The following is a 21,661-nucleotide window of genomic DNA, read 5'->3' on the forward strand; positions in this document are numbered from 1 at the left end:
ATAAGCATTCAAGGGACATTAGTCTGTGTGAATTTGGTATTAAGCGAAGAAAGGTAGCCAGTGTCTGAAAAAGTACGTGTCCCCTCCAAAAGAGACTACTTCCTAACAGAGGTGATTTGTTGCCTCCTCTTTGTCACCTCAGACATTTAATGGAATGATATAAGTTTTGTATGTTTCTCAGTTACAGTGGCATACTTATACAGTCAACATTAACAAATAAATTCAGTAATTGTAAGTCTCCTGTTTGTTCTCAGTGCAAAAATATTAGGTAGTGGTCTGAAGATTTTCAAAGGAGTGTCATCATTAATGGTGTTACCACAGCTCAGACTGAATGGTGATGATTGCTCCTGGTTTGTCCATAAAATAATGTATTTTTTTAATCCTTACGTGGAGTGTTTTGTTGGGTGATATTTTCAGTCTTCACTATTTGTGGTTCTTTCCTATGATCTCTTCAATTCTGATAGTAATATTTTTGAGATATGTATTCTTTCCAGAAAGTTTCTTTCAGCAGGACTCTGCTGAAGGAGATGATGATTTCTAAAGACTCTTAAAGTCATAAACTTAAACCTATCTTATACCCTTAGTTCCAGACTGTTAGGAATACAGCCTCATTGTGGAAGGATTAGTGGAATAATGACTGGCAAGTGAGGAAAAACATTGACAGAACAAATTTAGTTGTTAGTGAAGTTATTTGGAAATGCTGATCTTGTGTATGGACTGATTATGGAAGATTCCAAACATGTTCTTTAGCATCCCACTGTTGTATAAGGGTTTGAATTCTCTTAATTAATGGTCACAGTGTCACCTTGAACCATGCATGAATGCAGTGTTTCAGTGGGAGGGAATTTTTATACCAGATGATGTATAATGAAAAGAACTCAGTGTTTTAATTTATGGATCACAGCAAGATTTTTCCTGGCTTCAAGAATAGCTGTTGGAAGTAAACAGTTTAGCACATGCTAACCAGAACATAATGACTTGAAGACTTAATTTGTATTTTCATCTCAGCATCACAGTCTTGACTTCATTGTACTTAAAACTGTCACAATATAGAGTATTCTCAAATTGAGGTTAAAATTATGTTTTCTATACATTGCTTTTCCATCACTGTGTTAAGGGTCTTCAGAAAGGTAAAGCAAGATTCATGTAAAGATACTTGCTAGGTAAAAATATAGTTCTCTCTGTCTAATTGTCTGATGCTGTGTATCTGTTACACAAATATCTTCTTCCTTAGGGAAAAATGAGCTACATAATGGAATGTCTTCTTTTTCTGACAGTCTCGTTTAAAAATTAATTCTACTCCTTTCTCTGGAATCATGCTGAGGGGGCAAAAATCATACATTAATGGATATTGTCACCTTAGGAGGATGAAAACTAGGAATATTTATCTGCTTCCCTGAAATTTATGTTTTCAAACAATTAGATCTAGAGTTCAATTTATCTTGGATGTGTGTAGGAACCACATAAGGGCCTATTAACATGAAAAATAGATTTTGTTTTTTGAATAATAAGCTCCATACTCTATAGTGGGAAAATGTAATTTTTGAAAATATTTTTAACATGGGGTTTGCTAACCTTGGAATTTTTCAAAACCTTCAGTGTTGAGAGTTGATTTGTTTTTGTTCTGTTGTTGTTTACTGACTGGCTTGGTCCTGCCCAGTGCAAACAGCCCTTGTTACCAGCTGTCATAGATGTCTGGATCTTCTTTGAAGTACCGATTTTTAAGTACACACAAGTGTAATTTTTCCTTTTTCTATACCTTTTCAGTGAACTTCAGTTAAACCAGACATGTGACTATCAACATGTGCACTGTTACACATACTGCTCATTAAGTAAGCCTGATGAAGTTCCAAATGTTTATTTAACGTTTTAGTTTTGATTGTAAGTCTTTAAATAGAGAGAGATAAGGCATATTCATTCATAAAACTTGACAGTCAAGTAAATTGGTCCCGAGGTTACTTTAAACAGTCTTTGTCATGCATCACCAATTGTAAAATATCTCTTCTCCCACTCCTTTATTTCTACTGCAGCTTATATGAAACTATTGCTAGAATCATAATTGTGAGCGAATAGGTAAGGCTTTATTAAAAATACTTTCATTGTGCTGCATTAGTGAAAATTCTCAGCCAAAAATTTAAATTAATTTATTAGAATTAATGGAAGTAGTATAGGGCATCTTCTTCAATCAATAGTTTGCGTGTTTCAAGATACAAATAATCTGAAAGCAATTTGTTGTTCAGTACAAAGCACAAATGAAATCAGGCAAAAGTTTTGAGTAAGTTGTGGTTGTTAGGAACAAAGCTTCTGTTGGTAAATTTCTCAATGTTTTATTCAGTAAACACTGTCCATCTGAAATGACCAGCTTGTAAATCTTCATGAGAGGTTAACTTTTGACTCACTATAATCAACTGTAGCTTTTTTTCTTCTTTTTTTTTCTTTTTATTTACTCCTCTTCATTGAGCTGTTACCAGCTTTCACCATGAAGAGAATGTTTTGTATGACCTAAACTCCATGTTTTCGCTGATCTTAGTTTGAGTATTCTGGAAGTACACAGCCCAGAGGTGCTGCGGTGGGAGGGGCTGTGGGTGGAAGTCTAACAAATTCCAGCATAGTTTAAACATACTCAGAACAGGAGTAGATAACCCAGCTTTGAAGACTGCAGTAGGTTGGAGAGAATTACCCTTACTTTGTTCTTTTTCCTTGTAGCAACCAGGTACTCTTATGATGACTTTTCTAGTCACCCCACAATAATAGCTGGATAGAATTTTCATGCTTTTACTTTCCTAGCAAATCAGTTAGGAAGGGAGGAAAATAATCTGCAAAAGATACGGATGACTTTGTATTTAAAGAAACATGAAACGCCCAGACACTCAGTTTTAAATTTTGTTTTGTTGATATTGACCTATAGCACTTCCACTTATAAGCAACATTTGTCTCATCTTTATTGCTGGCATATTACAATTCCCTAGCTCATAGGAATATTTTAAACATAAGTTTAAACGTGGGTGTTATGAGTCAGCTATTAGGTCATGATGGAAATGCAAGTATCTCTGAGTTAAGTAACTGGTACCACTTTTATAAAATTTAGACAGGTCATCTCATGTTGCTTTTTCCATACCCTGTCCCATATTCTTTCCTCCCTTTAGTTGGCAAAATGGCTTTTAGAAAGAGATAATAAAAAAGAGATAATAAAAAAGAAAAAGCTAAATACTCCTTACAGGAATATTTGTTAAAATATAAAGAAATGCTTTTTGAAGTCTGCTGTCACTTTCCTGACACACTGTCATGCTAAACTAATAAAACCTAATTTTTTTCAAATGAAGATTTTTCTGAATTATTGTAGCTGCATGTGTGTTTCATCTGAGAGGTAAATATATAATCTTTACCCAAAGGTAATGCTTCTTTGTTTTTCCTTGCTGTTCTTGATGCATAGCATGTCATGGTTCAGAAATGGAAGGGTAATTCTAAATGCAAAGGCTCGTAGTTTGCTATTGTCCAGTAGTGACACGTACAGTAGGTACTCTGGGAAAAAGTTGTGCATGCCCCTTTCTAACTCTGATGATGAAGAAAATGTCCTTTAGCAGTCCTGTTTCAGTGTCAGCATTCTCTGACATTGGTACAAATTCTGGTAGCAAAAGTACCAAATATTCATTTGCCCTTCCTTTATGGAAGGTATCCTTGGGGTTTTCACTTCCCCCTGTCCCGTCCCAACCACCCTACCCTCCCCTGCCCCCTTTTTTTTTTCTTTTTTCTTTTTTTTCCTTCAATTCTGAGCAGTGTGTTCTTTTGTGGAAGCAAATTTTCAAGAAGAACTTGGTTGACATAATGGTTGTGCATCTCTTTGAAGGTACTAGTGCTGGGCATCTTGAGGAAGCTGTAAGCCATTGAGGACTTGCTGTTTGAAACTTGGATCTATTCAGGAGATGTTTGGTGCTCCCAAAGTATTCAGATATCTACCCTATGCACTCTGGCAGTTTGTATTTGTCTGCATAGCAAGAGATGCTGTCCTTAGAACAAAGACAAGGCACATAATCTTGGAGTATGTGAAATTCCAAAGAGATGAGAAATATTGTAAGATACAAAATGAATGCCTGATGTGCCTGGCAATTTGTGTTTTTCTCTTCTGCCCATATGGTTCTTGAGACAATCAAATCTGTATTAACGATAGTTAACACTATCTGTATTAATGATAGTTCAGTGGACATAGTCTGTGGAAACACTTTTACCCTGTGCTGCCATGTTGGGCTTGCTGTGATAATTGAACTGAGTTCTCCTAGCTGTGCTGTAATCTCAGATACTTGTCTGCTGACTTGTTTGAATCTCTGTGCTCTTCTTGCTTTACCAGGCATTTAAGAGATTGCTAGTAGAACTAGCTGGCTTGGCTAGACTGGGGCAAGAAGCTCATTTCATGTTTGGAGTAAGCAGGGAGAGAAAAGAGTTCATCATCATACACGAGAGATCACTAATACTGGGTTGGTATTGGTGTTACTGATTTTTGTCATACTCTTTCTTTTTTTCAAGTGATCCTTGTCTTGTAGAATATGTAATCTGTGTTGGGGCATCCAAGGCATCAGCCATTTTTGTTGCATGGTTTTATACTTCTGGCCATGCATAGTCTCTTTTCGTTACAAGTGTTATGCAGTGTCACCTGCACTTTTAATGAATGTCTGGCTAATTAGTTTGTGGCAGAGACTGGGATAGCTCAAGATTATAGCTCAAGATTATATCCTTTCTGAGTTATCCACCACAGACTGGAAGATCTGTAATCAGTTCTGGTTTCTCAAAAATCCAACTCTACTGGTCAGATGTTGAACTTCTTGCACAGTCATAAGTTTGAGACTAGAGAGCTTTCACTGGAGTTACTTGGTGAGATTTTGGGCACATGGACTTAATGAATATTGTTGTTTCCTGAAGTTCCTAAACTATGACCTTAGCCTTAAACACAATAAATGACTTTCAGTCTCGTAAAGTTGTCTGAAAACTTGCTATGCACAGATGAAGAGAATGTGTAAAAAGGACTGTTTTTTTTCTGTTCTCACTTACTGTTCCTATTACACATACTGCTGTCATTGGTGTCTTGTTTCAGTTTACAGTATTCAGCTCTGCTATTTGTAGATGCAGGAATCTTTTTTTTCCTGTAGGATGACCTACAGCTCTGTCGATCTGTTTCTTGAGGGTTCTTTCTTAAAACCACTGTTCACATACTGACAGCTTAATGTGTTGGTGAACATGAACAAGCAGGGCAAGGCAATTAGTTATCATCCCTTTGCAAGAAAAAACCTTAAGTGTTGTGAAGAATATCTGTCTTTGGAACCACATTAGCTTTGCGTGTCCTTGTTCCCAGCAGTGCTCTTACAGACTTGAATAAATAGAATAGAATAAGATGTTGAGTAGCTCCTGCTACAGTTTCCAGCTTGGTATTCTAGTTGGTGTTTGTCACGTTTGTTTGCGACAAAAAAGAGGATAATGAATAATCAGACTTTTGCTAAAGTGACAGAATGCCTCCTTTCTTTGTCTTAAGGTACTTTTTTGATTCCTCTGAATTCAGAGTAGGTGAAAATTTATTGGATAGGTCTTTCATAATCATCATTCTGCAAGAATGAAAATGTTATCAGACCTGATAAAAAAATATAAATTGTTCCAACTCAGACTTAAACCTTCTGGATTAGTTCTTTACTTACTGGACAGTGCTGTCAGCCTTTTCCCTTTGCAACTGCGGTAAGGCCTATACAAAGTAGGTAATTCAAATGGAAAAAAAAGTGATTTCAAAATGAAAATAACCCATCCTAAAATTGTTCATATATTAATATATGTGTTTGAGACTTGTATTGCTGGCATTTCTATACGGTATTCCAGTTGGTTGCAGATCAGTGTGTTTCAGTACAGTGTCAGTTTTTCTTTCCATCTTGAAATTTCCTAAGAGCCTCATTTGTGTTTGTTTTCCACTTAGCAGTTTATAATTTTGTACTGACTACTATTACTTTTCTTGAGGTAAGCTGCATTAAAGGAACTATGGCAATAAACATGAAATAGTTCTTTGAATTCCTGCTAGGATGATCTGTGTGCCATTAACTTCTAGCTACAGTTCCTCACAGCTGACAGCTGAGCTAGGTGGAAGGTAGTGGGATCAGTGTACTCTAGGCTCATGAGTCTAGATGTCTTTTACATGTCTTTCTCGAAGGACAAAACAGTGATGAAATCAAGTCCAAATTAATTTCATCAAGGAGTTTCAGGATTCTCCTTGGACCAATCATCCACTTTGGTGTCCTTCCCCAGCAGGCTTTGATATTATAAGAGGAAGGTCTGCGTGCTTGGAACACTTACAGAGCTGTTCTTGGCTACCTCCTCTAGACTAAGCCATTTATTTGTTGCTCTTTTCAGCCTTTCAGCCCAAGCTGCTGCAGAGTGGTGGAAATGAGTCAGAGAATGAATGTACACCAATGGACAACTACTTGGATTGCTAAGTTTCTTTCCTCTAGCAGGCACAAATGATATGGTCTCTGTTTCAGAAAAGTCTAAACAGGGTAGAGTAACTTACCAACTTCTACCATGGCTTCTGTGCTTCAGGTGTTTCAGATGTTAAATTCATTTCCTTAGCGTAGTTAAAATTCCTTATGCTTTTTGTCAAAGGAGAAGATCCCTGCTGGCAATCTCCAGGGGCTAGCTTTTCAGATGACTCTTTACCTCGTGATGAATGAGGTTCCTTGAGTTATTGTCATTGAGGATTTGGAACCTTTTCTCTGTGGTTTTTTTGTGTTACCATCTTCCTGGCTTTAGAATAAGTGTGAGTCATGTCTGTGTTGGCCTTTATGCCTTTGATAGGACTTTTTGAGGTGGCAAAAAGAGCACAGTTCTCTTTAGTTAATAATTCAAAGTGCACAAAGTGTGTATGCATCTAGAGGTAGGACTGTGTTGGCTGTGACATGGAATTATTCTGGCTTTAAACCCACAGCTAGGTTGCAGCCCATCAGTTCATTGTGGTAACTGATGGTGTGAGGTACAAGCCTTACTTGAACTTACACAGAACAGTTTGAGGTTGAATTTGAGCTAGCCTATATTTGTTGTAGGGGAAGGTCATGTATGTGGATAATGTTATAAATCAGTTGAATTGTGACAGACTGAGCACACACAGTATTTAGGGTCAGTGATTCTTATTCTGTTATCCAGGTGGCTGGACATGAGGGCAGAATGTTGAGTAAACTGATTCATTAAAGGAAAAACATTTCTGCTTACAGTGCTATTGTCTAAAAGACTGCTTTAAGGAAAAGTTGATGAATTAATTACTTATTTCTCTTTTTTCTCTAAGTATGTATAGAAAATATGATTCGACTAGAATAAAAGCAGAGGAAGAAGTTTTTTCAAGTAAGAGATGCTTAGAATGGTTCTATGAATATGCAGGTAAGTGTGAAATTTAAATTTCCTACTAATAAAAATTTAATTTATATTGGAATGCAAAAATTGCATTAACTGAACTTTCCAAAGACTGAATATAGAGGCTTTTTTGTAAAAGTGTCAAAGAAACTTTTCTTATATTCTGTGCAGTGTGAAGCTGAAGAGTTCAAGGTGCAATTTTGTCTATCTCTATTCTATAAAAAAAATACAGAAGGTGCCATGTTAGTGCTGAATAGAATTATGCTTCAGAGTTATGCTTCAGGTGAAGTTGTGTGTCTTTAATTAAAAAAACAAAAGGTGAGGGAGGTATTAACATTTGTTTTGTTCCTGCTGAATTTACTTAGAGTTTCAAGCAAAAAAATGAATGAATTCAAGTATCCCATAGTAGTTTTATCACAGAGTTTTCCCTCACAATATATAGGAAAGGTAGGCTGAATTATTTATTTATGCCCTTGTGAGGGACTTTCTCCTGGCATTACTTCTAGGATTGTTAATTATCTGTAGTTACAAAAGGTTATCCATTAATAGTGAAGTTGGTTGTTGTATTCATTTTTTACATGTGTTTTTCTGAAAGGGAGAACTTGAAGTGTGGGGGGAAATGATCTTATGACTGTAAAGACCTAAAGGAAGTGAAACAGTTGTTTAACAAAAAAAATAACATCATCTTGCAGTTTTCTGGTGCAGTCTTGGATAATGTGGCTCACAGTTTGTTCTGTTTTGTCTGCTTCTTAAGCATAATGAAGAGTGACTTAATTTGTGTAATAAAGCATTTTTTTCCTTCTAATAAAATTATATAAATGAAATTAAATACTTTGAGATCTCACTTGTCTGTGGCAGTCTGTGAGAGGAGATTCAGACAAATTCAAGCCAAATCTAACCTGTTAGATTCTCTGCCTTTCTGACCAGCTTGATTTATTTTTTCGCTCTAGCAACAGGCATGACTCATTTTTGTCAAGACTTTCATGGAAAGAAAGGATGAAAGGAAGGCTGTATGTGAAAGAACTTTGGGGTTTCCATTGGATGCACACACCAAGATAAAACAGAGAAAAGTGGAGAGTACGATTCTGTTTACAGTATTGAGTAACATTCTAAAAACTGAATTTTCAAGGAATAATCTCTCGTGTTCTTGCTTCATGAGTCTTCTCCTTTATGTATGCAGACGGTTGACACTGCATTTGTTTTTCTCCCCTTGGTGTGTTTTTGCATTACAGAATGAGTCTAAAAAGACTTGTGTACACTCTGAGAACTGAGAGTCTGTCATGAGAAGATGGGAAAAGATATAATTAAACCTTGTTATTTCTAGAATAGTGGGTCACCTAATAATAAAACACAGATTGATCTTCCCTTTATAAAACCTCTTCTTCTCACACATGTGATCTTTATATTGGATGAAAGTAGGCATTTCAGCTTGTAATTTTTTTTTAAAAATGAGCCCTTTTACCATGAGTAAAAATTCTAACAAAACGTTCAAATAAAATGTATTTGAAAGTAAAATTGCACAGGACAATTCTTAATGCCTGTATAATTTTTTCAGTATTATGAAAATGACAAGTATCTTGATTTAAGAGCAAGTTTTATTAGTAATGCATTTTAGTAGCATTTATGTTTTTTCTTTTATTATTATTTTTTCCTTTTAAGTATGCAAAGAAATAGGTGTAATTTGTCTTCCTGCTGCAGTTAGTATTATTCAGATAGTGTGTGGCCATGGTATAGCAATATGAATAAACAGGAGCATGCATTTTTTGGTTTGGGCTGTTTTTTCTAGATAACATTATATAAAGATACTATATGAGACAATAAGGAATGAGATTTTGGGAATGACAGTGTCCTGTATCCTGTATAGCTATACATCATGTTTTTATGTGATATGATCTTATGATAAAATAAGAGATTCAAACCAAGAAATTAGTTTCACTAACCATTGTCCACTTATTTAAGTGTGGTAATATTATATGCATGTTTTACTAGTCTTAAGTACATTATTAAAAATCTTATTCATTTACACTTCCAAGATTATATCAGAATAATTGTAGAATAATTGTCAGGAATATAAAGTGTTTTACAGTTTCCCTGTTTCCAAAGGTGAGATAAAGGTTTAAATGTATCCAAGTCTGATAGTAAGTGTGGAAATATTTATTGCATGTCAGAACAAACAAACTGTTTGAAAGTTAAGTTGTGCTGTGTGATTGCATTTCTCTTGTCGGTAAATGTCACCCTATTTTAATTTTTAAAGATAAGTAAAATGCATTTTGTTTGCAGGCACTGATGACATTGTAGGGCCAGAAGGTATGGAGAAATTTTGTGAAGACATTGGAGTTGAACCAGAAAATGTAAGTTCGGAGTCCATTCAGAGTCCATTTAAAAGATGCCTAATCTGCTATACATGATCCAGTCTTATAGCTCTTATTTTTCCATCAAAAATTAAAAAAATCTTGAGTTTTTAAAGAAATTCAAGAAATACAAACAAGGGAAGTTTGGAAACACGTTTGGGAACAACTTGCCTTTATTTAAACTGCAAACTATCAACCTGTAAAACTTGATTTGTCTTTGCTGCCACCTTTCACTTGACCACCACCACTCCACTGCCCCCCCCCAGAGAAAGGATTAAGGAAAAAAAAAGCTGATGGTTGTCTTTTCTGAATTGATGAGTTAACATTCAAGGTTTAGTACAGCAACTGCAAAACAACAAGTCATATTTTCTTTGGATTTTCTAGGAGAGAAAGGGATTTCAAATATTGTGAGCATTAGGGGCACTCCCATTATACCATTTCAAAACATAAATATAGAATATACATAATTACATACATGTATTTTATATGTGTGTGTATATTTATATAAGTAAATAAAATCTAAAAAAGAATAGTTGTACCTCTCACAGGCTTTTTCACAGTGCCTAATTTTTGCTCTTTAAATGTATTTGCAAGTCCCATCTTATGTAGAATTCATGAAGCATCTTCTAAGTAAAATGAGAATTGTGGCTTTGAAAGATTTACTGGACAAATTAAACGTAATTTGCTAATTTCAGTGTTTATTACTATAATAAATGTTGTGATTTATCCTGACATTTGAGTATATAAGCTGGTATTCTGATTTCATGTTAAAAACTGTATAGAGCTGCTGCACTAACATTAGCTAGTTAATGACTGAGTTGCAAATTTAAATTACTTGATTATTTTTTTTTTCTTCCAGTCTGCAGGGTCAGTTGCCCTGCCAGATTTTATTGTATTGTCAAAAGTGGCTTCTTAACTTCATGAGTAAGATAATAATAATCTTATGATATCACTTTATCTAAAATCTTTATTGCTTTGGTCTTCTGTGTGCGATGTAAAAAGACTGGTTCCTTTTGGGCAAAACTGCAGTATTTATGTATCAGCTTCTGTTTTGATGTGCGTTAATGTTAGTTCACCTGGCTTTACTTAACATCTGCTTGTGTTGTGGGGTCTTTATTAGCTTTAGAATACTTGGATTTCAGAGCTTGTGGATTGCAACTGATGTTCATGCAGATGAAAGTTTAACAAATGTCGGATGTAACTTGTCAAATTGGTACTGAAATTCTGTAGTTGTTTTGGGAAACCTTTTCTGTACTTTTTGCACCAACTCATCTTCCTCACTGTATGGGTCACTAAATGACTGTACAAGCTCGCTTGAAGTCCCTACTGGTAACTCAGGTGGATGTTTACATATTTGCACCGTTACCTTCTCTTATTTTGGATTATGTGCAGGTTTGTTACTTTCAGGGTTTTTTTAACTTCTAAAGTAGTGTAGCAAAAATCTGAACTTCCCATTTATACAAGTAAAGCATTTTTAGCCTAATAAAAAGTGATTATTTAAAAAATGTAGTTTTTGTTAACTCTTTTCAGCCTCTGTTTTTTTCTTTCTAACTCAGGTAGTTATGCTCGTGCTAGCATGGAAGTTGGATGCACAAAACATGGGCTACTTTACATTACAAGAATGGTTAAAAGGAATGACATCACTACAGTAAGTGCTTTGAAAATTCTCTTAAGTTTGTTATAGTAAACACAGGCTTTTAGAAAAAAACACTTTGCTGTAGGTGTTATGAGTCAAAACATTAGAGAGCTCTGCTGTGGAGTAGAAGTCATATATTTTTGGTCTGATTCATGGTGATATAGTCACTTAGAGAAACACATTTAAATACAGTTGGATTAAAATGTCTGCAATCTCAAGGATACAGAAATGTCATGAGGTTTGGTGCTGTTTCTTCTCCAAAGTCACTGGATTGGACCTGTCTTTTAGATATTGAGTTGAGAGCTTATCTTCATGGCATAATTAAAATAAATGTAGCTGAATAATCACATGTTTCATAGAGAATTAGAGGAAACAAAGAACTGTGTTTTGATTTATCTTCCAGAACAGACTGGAAAAAAAAAAACTGTGTAGGAAGTTCTATAGTTTCAGCAAGACTATAGAAGAATTTTTTCACTGCTGTGGTTTACTGGTTGTTTGCCATGCTTAGACAAGCTCTTAGTTTAATTTGTTGGAGAGTGCGTTTTCTACAAAACCAGTCAATTTTTTATCAGAGTCCCGGTGTAAGACTTTGCTGCTTTGTTTCACTCTGTGGGTTTAGTAAGTCATTGTATGCAAACTCATAAATGTACCTCTGTACAGAGTGATGTGTTTTGAACAGGTTGATGGGGATATGTTAGAGATTGTTTCCTAAGACATCAGGCATCCATATAAGAATTCAGACTCTAAATTCACTTTGTGTTTGTCTTGTAGATGTGATACTACAGAAAAATTGAGAAATTCTCTGGATTACTTGAGATCTTTATTAAATGAGCCTACCAATTTTAAACTTATTTATAGATATGCATTTGACTTTGCACGGGTAAGTACTGTGCATCTGAAATTAAAACCTTTACTTTCATAAATAATAGTTAAAAGACTGTACACTTCTAAGTATGTTTCTCTTAAGGTAATGCTCAAGATAGCTTCTGACAAATGGAACTGTTGTGTTCTAAAATGGAATATGCAAGATGCCATAACTGAAAAAGAAACCTATATAGGATGTGTGATGTTTAGTGGTTTAGTGACGTGTTTTGTTATGTCTCTGCTTCAAGCTATTTTATGACTTTAGGGAAGCCATTTAGGCCTGATTCAGTTGCACATTGGAGCTTTGCCTCTTACTCCCTCTGGCTTTATAATTACTGTGGTTTTTCCTCTTACACTTTGAATTTGGTGAAACAGGAAGACACATCAGGCATTTCAGTAGGTGGTAAAAATGGCTAACGTGATAAAAGCTGGGTATGATACAATGTAAAAACATTATAAATGTTTTTAGAAAAACATTATAAAATATGTATACAATGATAAAATTGTATCTGTAATGGAACCCATAGTAGACATAAGACTATTTCTACTTAAAGAAAGCAGTAAGAGAACTTTAATTTTCTAAATTAACATTTTGAAATAGAATTTGTACATCCATCTTGCTACCATGATGGAATGTACAGAAGATTTTACATAAAAAGGCAAAACTGAAGCTCAAACTTCAGTGCAAAAGAACTAAGTGTATCAAGAAAATATACAGCAAAAAAAAGGAGCATAGGAAAATTAAGAAGAAATCGAAGTGATAGCAGTTCTGATAACGTCTGTCCTAAGCAGCTCAGATTTTTGATATAGCAGTGCTTTCTGCATATCAGCATGCAGAGATTTACAGTAGTTCACTTTTAGACAAGGAAACTTAGAGCTGAATGTGAGAAAATGAATGATATTAGCATGAGAGGAAAAAAAAAGGTGTATCAACCTCTTAATTCTTCCTTTGCTGTATGAAGATTGATTCTGCCAGTTTTGCTCAGTGTAAAATGCAAAGGCATTGCCAAAGAAGTACAAGATACTGATGAAATATTTGGGATAGAGAGTAAACCTGTGCCAACCAATGACCTGTCAAAAGTAAGTGCAGAAACTTAAAAGGAGAATAGTGGGTGAGTTTTTTTCAAGAAGTTTTTTTCAAGAACCGATGGTAGTGACCTTGAAAAAGAATTTAAACGTTGAGACACAGATTCTGTGATTTCATGTCATAATACAAAAATGCCGTTGCAGGTTTGTTTTTCAGCTTTGTTACTAATTGAAAAGCTTTGTTCATCCTGGAATTTAATTTTTTTTCTCTAAGTCCCTCTTGGATTTAGTGCCCAGAATGTAAAACAGCTTCTCAGGTTTTCAGAGTTGTTAGTCTCCCCACTCTTTTTTCAAAACAAATATGCATTAAATTCTGTCTACACAGTTTAAGAATTGAGGAGTGTTTTGTATGAAATGAGACCTTGTGACTAAAGCATTCATTTGTTGTCTGAGAACTGGGATCTTGCTCTACCACATCCTTCTTACATGATAAAAGACAAGTCAGTTTTGATTTGAGCTTGTTGGTTTTTTTTTTTTAATAAAGATGTGTATTCTAGAATACATACAGCTGCATTTGTACAGGTTAGGCATAGGGCTCAATTTCCTTTGTCTTGGGTAGCTCTCTCTTTTAATGTTCTGTCGTCTGACACTCTCAGTATCCTGAATGTCTCTATATGGGATGTGTCCTGGTGGACTACAAGCTGTCCATGAGCCAACAGTGTGCTCTTGTGGCCAAGAAGGCCAATGGGATCCTGGGATGCATTAGGAAGAGCTTTGTCAGCAGGTCAAGGGAGGTAATCCTGGCCCTTTACTCAGCCCTAGTGAGGCCACACCCTGGAGTGCTGTGTCCAGTTCTGGACTTCTCAGGACAGGGGAAACATGAAGCTCCTGGAGCAGGTCCAGTGGAGAGTGACAAAGGTAGTTAAGGGACTGGACCATCTCTCGTAAAAAGACAGACTGAGGGAGCTGGGCCTGTTCAGGCTTGAGAAGAGATGACTGAGAGGGGACCTCATCAATGTCTATCAGTATCTGAAGGGAGGGTCTCAAGAGGATGGAGCCAGGGTGTTCTCAGTGGAGCCAAGCAGTAGGACATGAAGCAATGGGCAGAAACTGATGCACAGGAAGTTCCACCTGAACATGAGAAAGAACTTCTTTACTGTGTGGGTAACTGAGAACTGGAACAGGTTGCCCAGAGAGGTTGGGGAATCTCCTTCACTGGTGATATTCAAGAACCCTCTGGATGCAATGCAGTGTACTCTAGGATGACCCTGCTGAGCAAGGAGGTTGGGCTAGATTACCCACTGTGATCCCTTCCAGTTACCCATTCTGTGATATCCCTGTTTTTTTGGTAATTTAGACTTTGCAGTCTGCAATCGTGAGTGTACATATAGAGAAATCAGGGTCTTCAGTAGCGCTAATATGGAACTTTATTTTTTTGGAATTTCTTAAACTTCTGATTTGTAGATCAGTGCTATAATCGAGGAATAAAAGGGCAGGGGGTTACATCCTGTCTCTCACCAAAATTTGTTTAATTTCAAGACAACAAATGAAGATGGATAAACTACTTAAAATAACAAAATTGAATCTTAGGTGTACACATGTTACTTTTGAGATGTGCAGAAGTTGTGTTATCAAATATATTAACTTTGCCACTGATTAGATGTAACAAACCTGTTGAGTACAGATGCTATTGATTTTTCTTAGCAGAAACAAATTACCTAAGCCTTAATGTACTACTGCTATGTTGAACTAAAACTGGGACAGTTCTGAGAGGAGCCTCAATGTGTATTATGTTCTTCTCATTTGATAATTAATTTCATGTGAATTTCATGCAGTCAGAATAACAGAATAAACATCCTCCTTGGCTTACTCTTGCATTCTTAAGCAACTGTCAAGTAGCACTGACTATCTATTGACAGTCCATGTAGCTGTAATAATACTGTGGAAAATACATACAGCAATGCTATTTTGAGATGTGTGGCTGTGCAGAGGCCTATGTACAAATATGAGTGTGGATCTAATGACCATTGCTTTCTGGTGAGGTCTGAAGTCAGAAACGGGAGTGTATGCCTCATCTGCATGAGTGGTGATGTTTTTTTGGGAACGTCTATGGAAAGCAACATCTCTGTATAGCAGACTGTTAGCTATTAGGAAGGAAGTTTTACTGGGAGGTTGTGTTTTATTTAAAAACACTGCTATATACTGCTATATATTATTTATTTGTTAATTTATTTTGTATATGGGTGAGGTGTGGGGGAAGTGAAAAATCCTGGAATCATGCGCTTTTTCCTTTCTTTTCATGCAGGAAAAGGATCAGCGCAGCCTAGATATCAATACTGCCAAATGTATGTTGGGCCTTCTTTTAGGAAAAACATGGTCCCTTTTTCCAGTATTTCATCAGTTTCTAGAGGTATGGAGTTGGAAACAGAATTAGTTGGTTTTTTTTTGATTTGTCTTCTCTGATACTTTTAACTAGAGGTAGAATGAAAATAGCTGAGAATTCTGTGTTATGATTTAGAATATAGTAACCACCAAAGCAGCACTTATAACTGGTTCCTTTTACCCAAATCCCTTTTTTAATGCAGGGCAAAGTATAGAAAATCTTTAATTTGCTTTTGTACTTGCATTTTATTGCTGTATTTTTGACCACTAAAAGATGTCTTAATCAAAAACATGAATTATTCAACAGTAGTTTGACTACTTGGTGGTTTCTTTACTCTTTAGTTTTAGATGACATACCGATTAAAATAATAATGCATTACAAGGTTTAAATTTTCTTTAAGAAAATCTGAGTTTGAGACAGTTGAAAATATGTTTTAGTAACTTCTGTTTCTTGCCTCAAGCAGCAATCAAAATACAAAGTTATCAATAAGGACCAATGGTGTAACGTTCTTGAATTCAGCAGAACAATTAACCTTGACCTCAGTAACTATGATGAAGATGGAGCCTGTAAGTACTACCATGTGTTGGTGCTCTAAAATAATTTATTTCTTTGAGCTTAATAATCATTCTGTGTGCTTTTACGAAACTTTGTAAAATACAGTTATGTGATCTCTCTACAGGGCCAGTGCTGTTGGATGAGTTTGTGGAATGGTATAAAGGAAAACAGATGACATAGGAGTTTAACTATGCACAGCTACTCAAGAATCACTGTTACCACAGTTATGTCAACCATTAGCCATAAACTGCTATTTGTATCAAAGTGCATGCTGCTTTTCTTGCACTGCGTCCCTTTGACAGGGAACTTTTGATGTTTGCTATTTAACAAGCTAGCTATGCTTGCTCTTTAGCATTGTTCTCTTTGAAGGCTGCTTTGCATTTTGTATTTACACTACAGATTGGTGAACTTGCCAGCGTCTTCACTGTGATGATGTGTATATTGCTGTCTAAATTTTGTATATGTGTATAAAAAAAAGCTTCACCTAGGGATTATTTCTGCAGAAATGTATTGTAAAATAATTTTGTGGCATATTTCTAGTCAACACTTACATGTCTGTTGAAACTTTAGTTATTTTGTTTTTCTTTTGGTCTCAATTGTAGCATTTCAGACTGCTTGGACATAGTTATGTGAAGAACTATTGTCGATTTCGATGTTACTATTTGAGATACCAGTTTCTGAGAGAAGACATGCTGTGACTTTCTTCACCGGAATTAGCCAAACCTGACCTAACGCTTTATAGGAATGAAACATTGATGTCTTAAAATATAAATATGCATATAAATATTAAAACACTATAGTAGTTGTACATGCCACAGATGATTTCCATTTGAAGAAGAAAGTACTGACTTTTTAATGTTAAAACTGCAGTAGTCATTACAGGTACAAATGAACAAATTAAAGTACCTTTTAAAAATGGGTTTTAGACTTTTGTAAATTGCCTTTGGCATACTCCTTTTAATTTTTGGTGTACCAAGAGTGTTTGGTCTAGGTTCTGATCTAGTGAAATAGAAAGTTCTAGCTGAAATTCGTGGTTTGGGTAATGAAGTATGCTTACCCCTAGCGTATAGATAATAAAGATTTGGGGTTTTTTTTTTGTTTGTAACTTTAGTCTTTCCAAGGGCCTCTAACTTCATGTTTCTAAGTAATTAAAAATATGATATTGGAAAAAATATGATCTTGAATAGTCAAAACATTACTTTTTCTTTCATGCTGGGGATTAGTTTCCTGGCAGAATGTCCATTGCAGGCAATGGGCATTTTAAACACCAGCATTAAATGACAGTACTTTTTAGTAGGGATCACTGCCTATTTCACTCATTTCTTTATCTGCATAGGATGGTTCTAGTGATTCTTTTGGGGAAAAATGGGTGAATGGAATGATGTTTAAGTTCTGTAATTTTGTCACATTGTCTTTGCCTTACCCTTCTTTATTAAGTAATGAGTGTTGATTTTTATAAATAGGTCCTTGAAGTATCCGGTGCTATTAAACTTTGATCTCTAAGGATTTATTAAAATGTTCCATATTGATTCACGGAGCATTTAACAACAAAGGGCCAGTGGATGTTTTGGAACAAAGAATAACATTACTTTTCTGTAGAAATATTTTCCAAGGTATTGACAGTTTTGTTATCTCCCTAGAATGCAATCCAAGGGAAGAGGAAGGAAGCATTTTAGGTTGAATGTGAAATTTTCATCTGTGTTGAAGGTTTTATTCTTGCCATCAAGTCAGGAACAACTGTCATGAACTTGACTCCTTTCAGGATTAAGCCCAGTTTAGCAAAAGCACATTAGTTTGCTGCCCTGGACCAGGAGGTTGTAATTGTGGTGCTACAGGTGGTCAGTTGTGTTCAGATCTGTTTGTTGTTGTCGTTGGTTTTTCAAACTCAGCTGCCAAAGACAAAAATCGTTTGTGTCTGTTTGTGTATATTTGTATATAAATAAGTATACAATATGTATGCATATACAAAACCTGGAATTTCATGATGCGAAGAAGAAAATACTACCTTTCCCATGAAACAGTTCTGTTCGTATTTCCGTGACACTTAATAGCACTCTTTAAGGTTAGTAGTGGTAAAACATACACAGTCAGTGCTTTCTCATTTACTAATATGCATACCTTAATTCCATGTTTGATGCCAGTTTGCACAAAAAATTAATTGAGTGGAGTGTGGTATTTAATGTTTACAATAAGCCTCTTACAAAAACACACATTTTACTAAGACTTCTGTTGTAAATATGTTTATTACCATAGTATAACCATAAGGAAGTATCAGTGGAGATGCTGGTTTAGTTCTTAAAAGAATGAATTTAGAAGCAATATAACTTTTAACATTAGGCTAAATTGTGATTGCCAAGATTTTAAGTGAAATAGTGTAATTGCTCTTAAACATTAAGCTAGTTACTGACTCTGGAAAACTGATCAGCACAAATTGGCATGAATCCTGCAACAAATACAAGTTTGCATAAAAGATTTTGTATGTCACAATTAGTTGAGCTTCCAATAATGGAAGCAAGAGCCAAAGACACATCTAATCTATTACTGTTACAGGTATAGCTTTCATATAACAGGGTCAACAGAAATCTGTACAGCTCAACCAGGTCCTTTTTTTCCGAGTTTTGTTAATGTTTATCAGAATACAAAATTTAATTGAAAGCAGAGAAAACAGAGGAAAAGAAACCTCAGGAGGTACTCATGCTGTATAAGTAAACAAACTTGTTTTCTTAATTTGGGTAAAAGTAATTGGAAGTGATGGAAAGGAAGGATTTGTTTGGAAGTGAATCAGATAGATGCTGCAAATTTTTTTCTTCCACTTGCAAACAGGGTGAATCTGTAGCCTTCAGCAGGTTTATAAACATGCATCTTCATGAAATAAAGCACAGATTCAGTTGCAGATAGTAAACAGCTTTGCTGACAGTTATGGTGAACAGACAGACTAAAATGGACCTGCATGGCTCGATGAGCTTCCCTGTATTATCCGTTTTTCTCATTTTGCTATATATGCAGGTAAGCAGAGGATCTGAACATTGCCTGCTCCTGTACTTTGGAGAAATTCCCTCTCATTTTTAAATAATTGTGGAAAGTTAGTTAACCTACTCAGTTAAACTTGCATTTAGTACAAGTTCGGCATTTTGTTTTTTTTTAATTATGCCATGAAATAGTTGATGTAGATAGGGGGTTTTTGTTGTTGTGGTTTGGTGGTTTTTTTGCCCCTTTTGAAAAGTAATGTACAGAATATGCTGACTTCTTGGATAAGACACTGAGAGGTCATTCCTGAGGAAGTGTCATAGGTCATATGCTAATCTTTCTGAGGTGCCATTACTGTACTTTCAGCAGAAACTTGATGATCAATGTACAATTCATTTTTGGTATTTAGGAGATGTAAATTGGAAAGACAGTTAGTGAAAGGAAAACAGCATCTAGAGACTGTAGCAACTGACATTCTTTGATAGATGACAAACTTTTGGAGCCCTTTGGACTCAATCTTAAGGATCTTTTTCAACCTAAAAGATTCTATTAATATTAGTAACCAAAACATTCCACAAATCAAATTTCCTTCTACAATGAAGTGATATTATGTATTTAAAATATTAATATAATTCTGTGTTACTGTTGTTTTTTGACTTTTTATCTTTTTGAAGGAAAGCAAGCTGAAGAGTGTGGAGTATATTAAAATCCTCTATGTACTTGAGTTTTCAGTTAAAGCCTGTTTACAGTTGTCTTTAAGCTACAATTAATACTTGAGTTATCTTTGTGTAACCTTTTCTAATATTGTAGAGGCTTTTCTTCCATTTCACCACAAAGACATGCATTTTATTTCACCACAAATATGCTCACACAATCAAAATCAGTTATAGGTTATTGCTACTTGGTTAATGTTCCCAAGTTACTTTTTTTGAAGGGCAAGAAATGTACTTCAGTTGTGTTAAGCTTTTCCCAGATTTCTGTTGACCCTTGATCACAAGTCTAACAAATTGTTTAATACTCTTGGAATTCATATAGACAGCTTTAAAGGTTAGCTTGTGCCCTGGTTTTAATTATAACTGCTAAAATACCTCTTTCTAGGCCTTATATTTTGTCCTTTCATATTGTTGTAAAAGTGTACAGAATCTATCCACAAACTAAATAGTTTGTTTTCTGTAATTGAACCCAAACCTCAGCTTGATATTTTTTTGTTTGTTTTTATTTTTTAAATCCATCCCCCTCTTTGTGTGTATGTGTGCACGTGTACGTGTGTTGTCACAAAATAGTACCTACCCATACTGCTGTTGCAGGAACAGCAGTTAACCTGTAACTGTGAATGCTTTACGTCTTAGTTATTTGGATACTACATAAATGAGATGTGCTACACTCCTGTGACTCGCAATCTGATGAAAATACTATTATGCCACTTAACATGAGTTCATTCAGTTGATTTTTAGGTCCCTTGCTGGTGTTGATGTAAAATGGCATCCCACAAATAAAAAGTATTCGTGTTGGTTTCAGCAACTGATTTCAGATTTTTCTGTGATTCGTACTTCAGAAATTCTCATATCTGAACATGCATCATGTCATTGAGCAACCTTTATTATTTAGTAGCAGAGAACTTGTGTGTAAGATCTTGTTGCCCTTACTTCTAATAGCAGGGTAAATTAGTATTTAAAACTGTTGAGAAAAGGTATGCGTTCAAAAAAGTTGTGTTTCAAAAAAGTTGTGTTTCAAAAAAGTTGTGTTTCAAAAAAGTTGTGTTTCAAAAAAGTTGTGTTTCAAAAAAGTTGTGTTTCAAAAAAGTTGTGTTTCAAAAAAGTTGTGTTTCAAAAAAGTTGTGTTTCAAAAAAGTTGTGTTTCAAAAAAGTTGTGTTTCAAAAAAGTTGTGTTTCAAAAAAGTTGTGTGAGTCAATTTGAGCAGGAATGTCTCTTGAGGTGAAATTTTACAAGAAGCATGATCATTACCCCCTCATCTTGATATGCAGGCTTTCGACCCATGAGGTCCTCATAGAAAAACTGTTGGTTTATGGACTAGATGAGCAGAAGGTAGCCTGAAAAGTGAAAATTGTAGGGCCTAGAGGGTGGTGATATGCAGAGCAAAGTCTAGTTGGAAACCACTAACTAGCCCTGTATCCAGTGGTCTGTACTGGGTCCAGTCCTGTTCAACATCTTTATTACTGACCTGGATAATGGGGCAGAGTGTACACTTAGCAAGTTGGCTGATGACACAGAACTGGAAGTAAAGGATGGTAAGCCAGAGGGTCATGCTGCCATCCAGAGGGACCTCAAGAGGCTGGAGAAATGGGTGGACAGGAACTTCGTGAACTTCAACCAGGAGACGTGCAAAGTCCTGCAGCTGGGGAGGAACAACGCCCTGAACCAGTATATACTGGGGACTACCCAGCTGGACAGCAGATTGGCAGGAAAGGGACAGGGAGTCCTGGTCCTGGTGGACACCAAGTTGAAGGTGAGCCAGCAACGAGTCCTTGCTGTGAAGAAGGCGATTGG

General features: G+C 35.6%; 1 protein-coding gene across 5 annotated transcripts in view; it reads left to right on the plus strand.

The window, feature by feature from the left end:
• DCUN1D4 (defective in cullin neddylation 1 domain containing 4) overlaps positions 1-20,670 on the plus strand; it is a 31,455-nt gene extending 10,785 nt beyond the window's left edge. For all 5 annotated transcript variants that reach the window (XM_008927442.3, XM_008927443.3, XM_018069071.1 and 2 more), the window contains 7 exons: positions 7,307-7,398; positions 9,652-9,722; positions 11,279-11,370; positions 12,130-12,238; positions 15,554-15,658; positions 16,095-16,197; positions 16,311-20,670. In XM_008927442.3, coding sequence (XP_008925690.1) covers positions 7,307-7,398; positions 9,652-9,722; positions 11,279-11,370; positions 12,130-12,238; positions 15,554-15,658; positions 16,095-16,197; positions 16,311-16,366 — 628 coding nt within the window. In that variant the 3' untranslated portion in view covers positions 16,367-20,670. The remainder of the gene's footprint in view (positions 1-7,306; positions 7,399-9,651; positions 9,723-11,278; positions 11,371-12,129; positions 12,239-15,553; positions 15,659-16,094; positions 16,198-16,310) is intronic.
• Positions 20,671-21,661: the final 991 nt, after the last annotated feature.

Source organism: Manacus vitellinus, unplaced genomic scaffold (assembly GCF_001715985.3).
Source record: "Manacus vitellinus isolate BGI_N305 unplaced genomic scaffold, ASM171598v3 scaffold_0_pilon, whole genome shotgun sequence".
In the NCBI taxonomy this organism is placed as follows: Eukaryota; Metazoa; Chordata; class Aves; order Passeriformes; family Pipridae; genus Manacus; species Manacus vitellinus.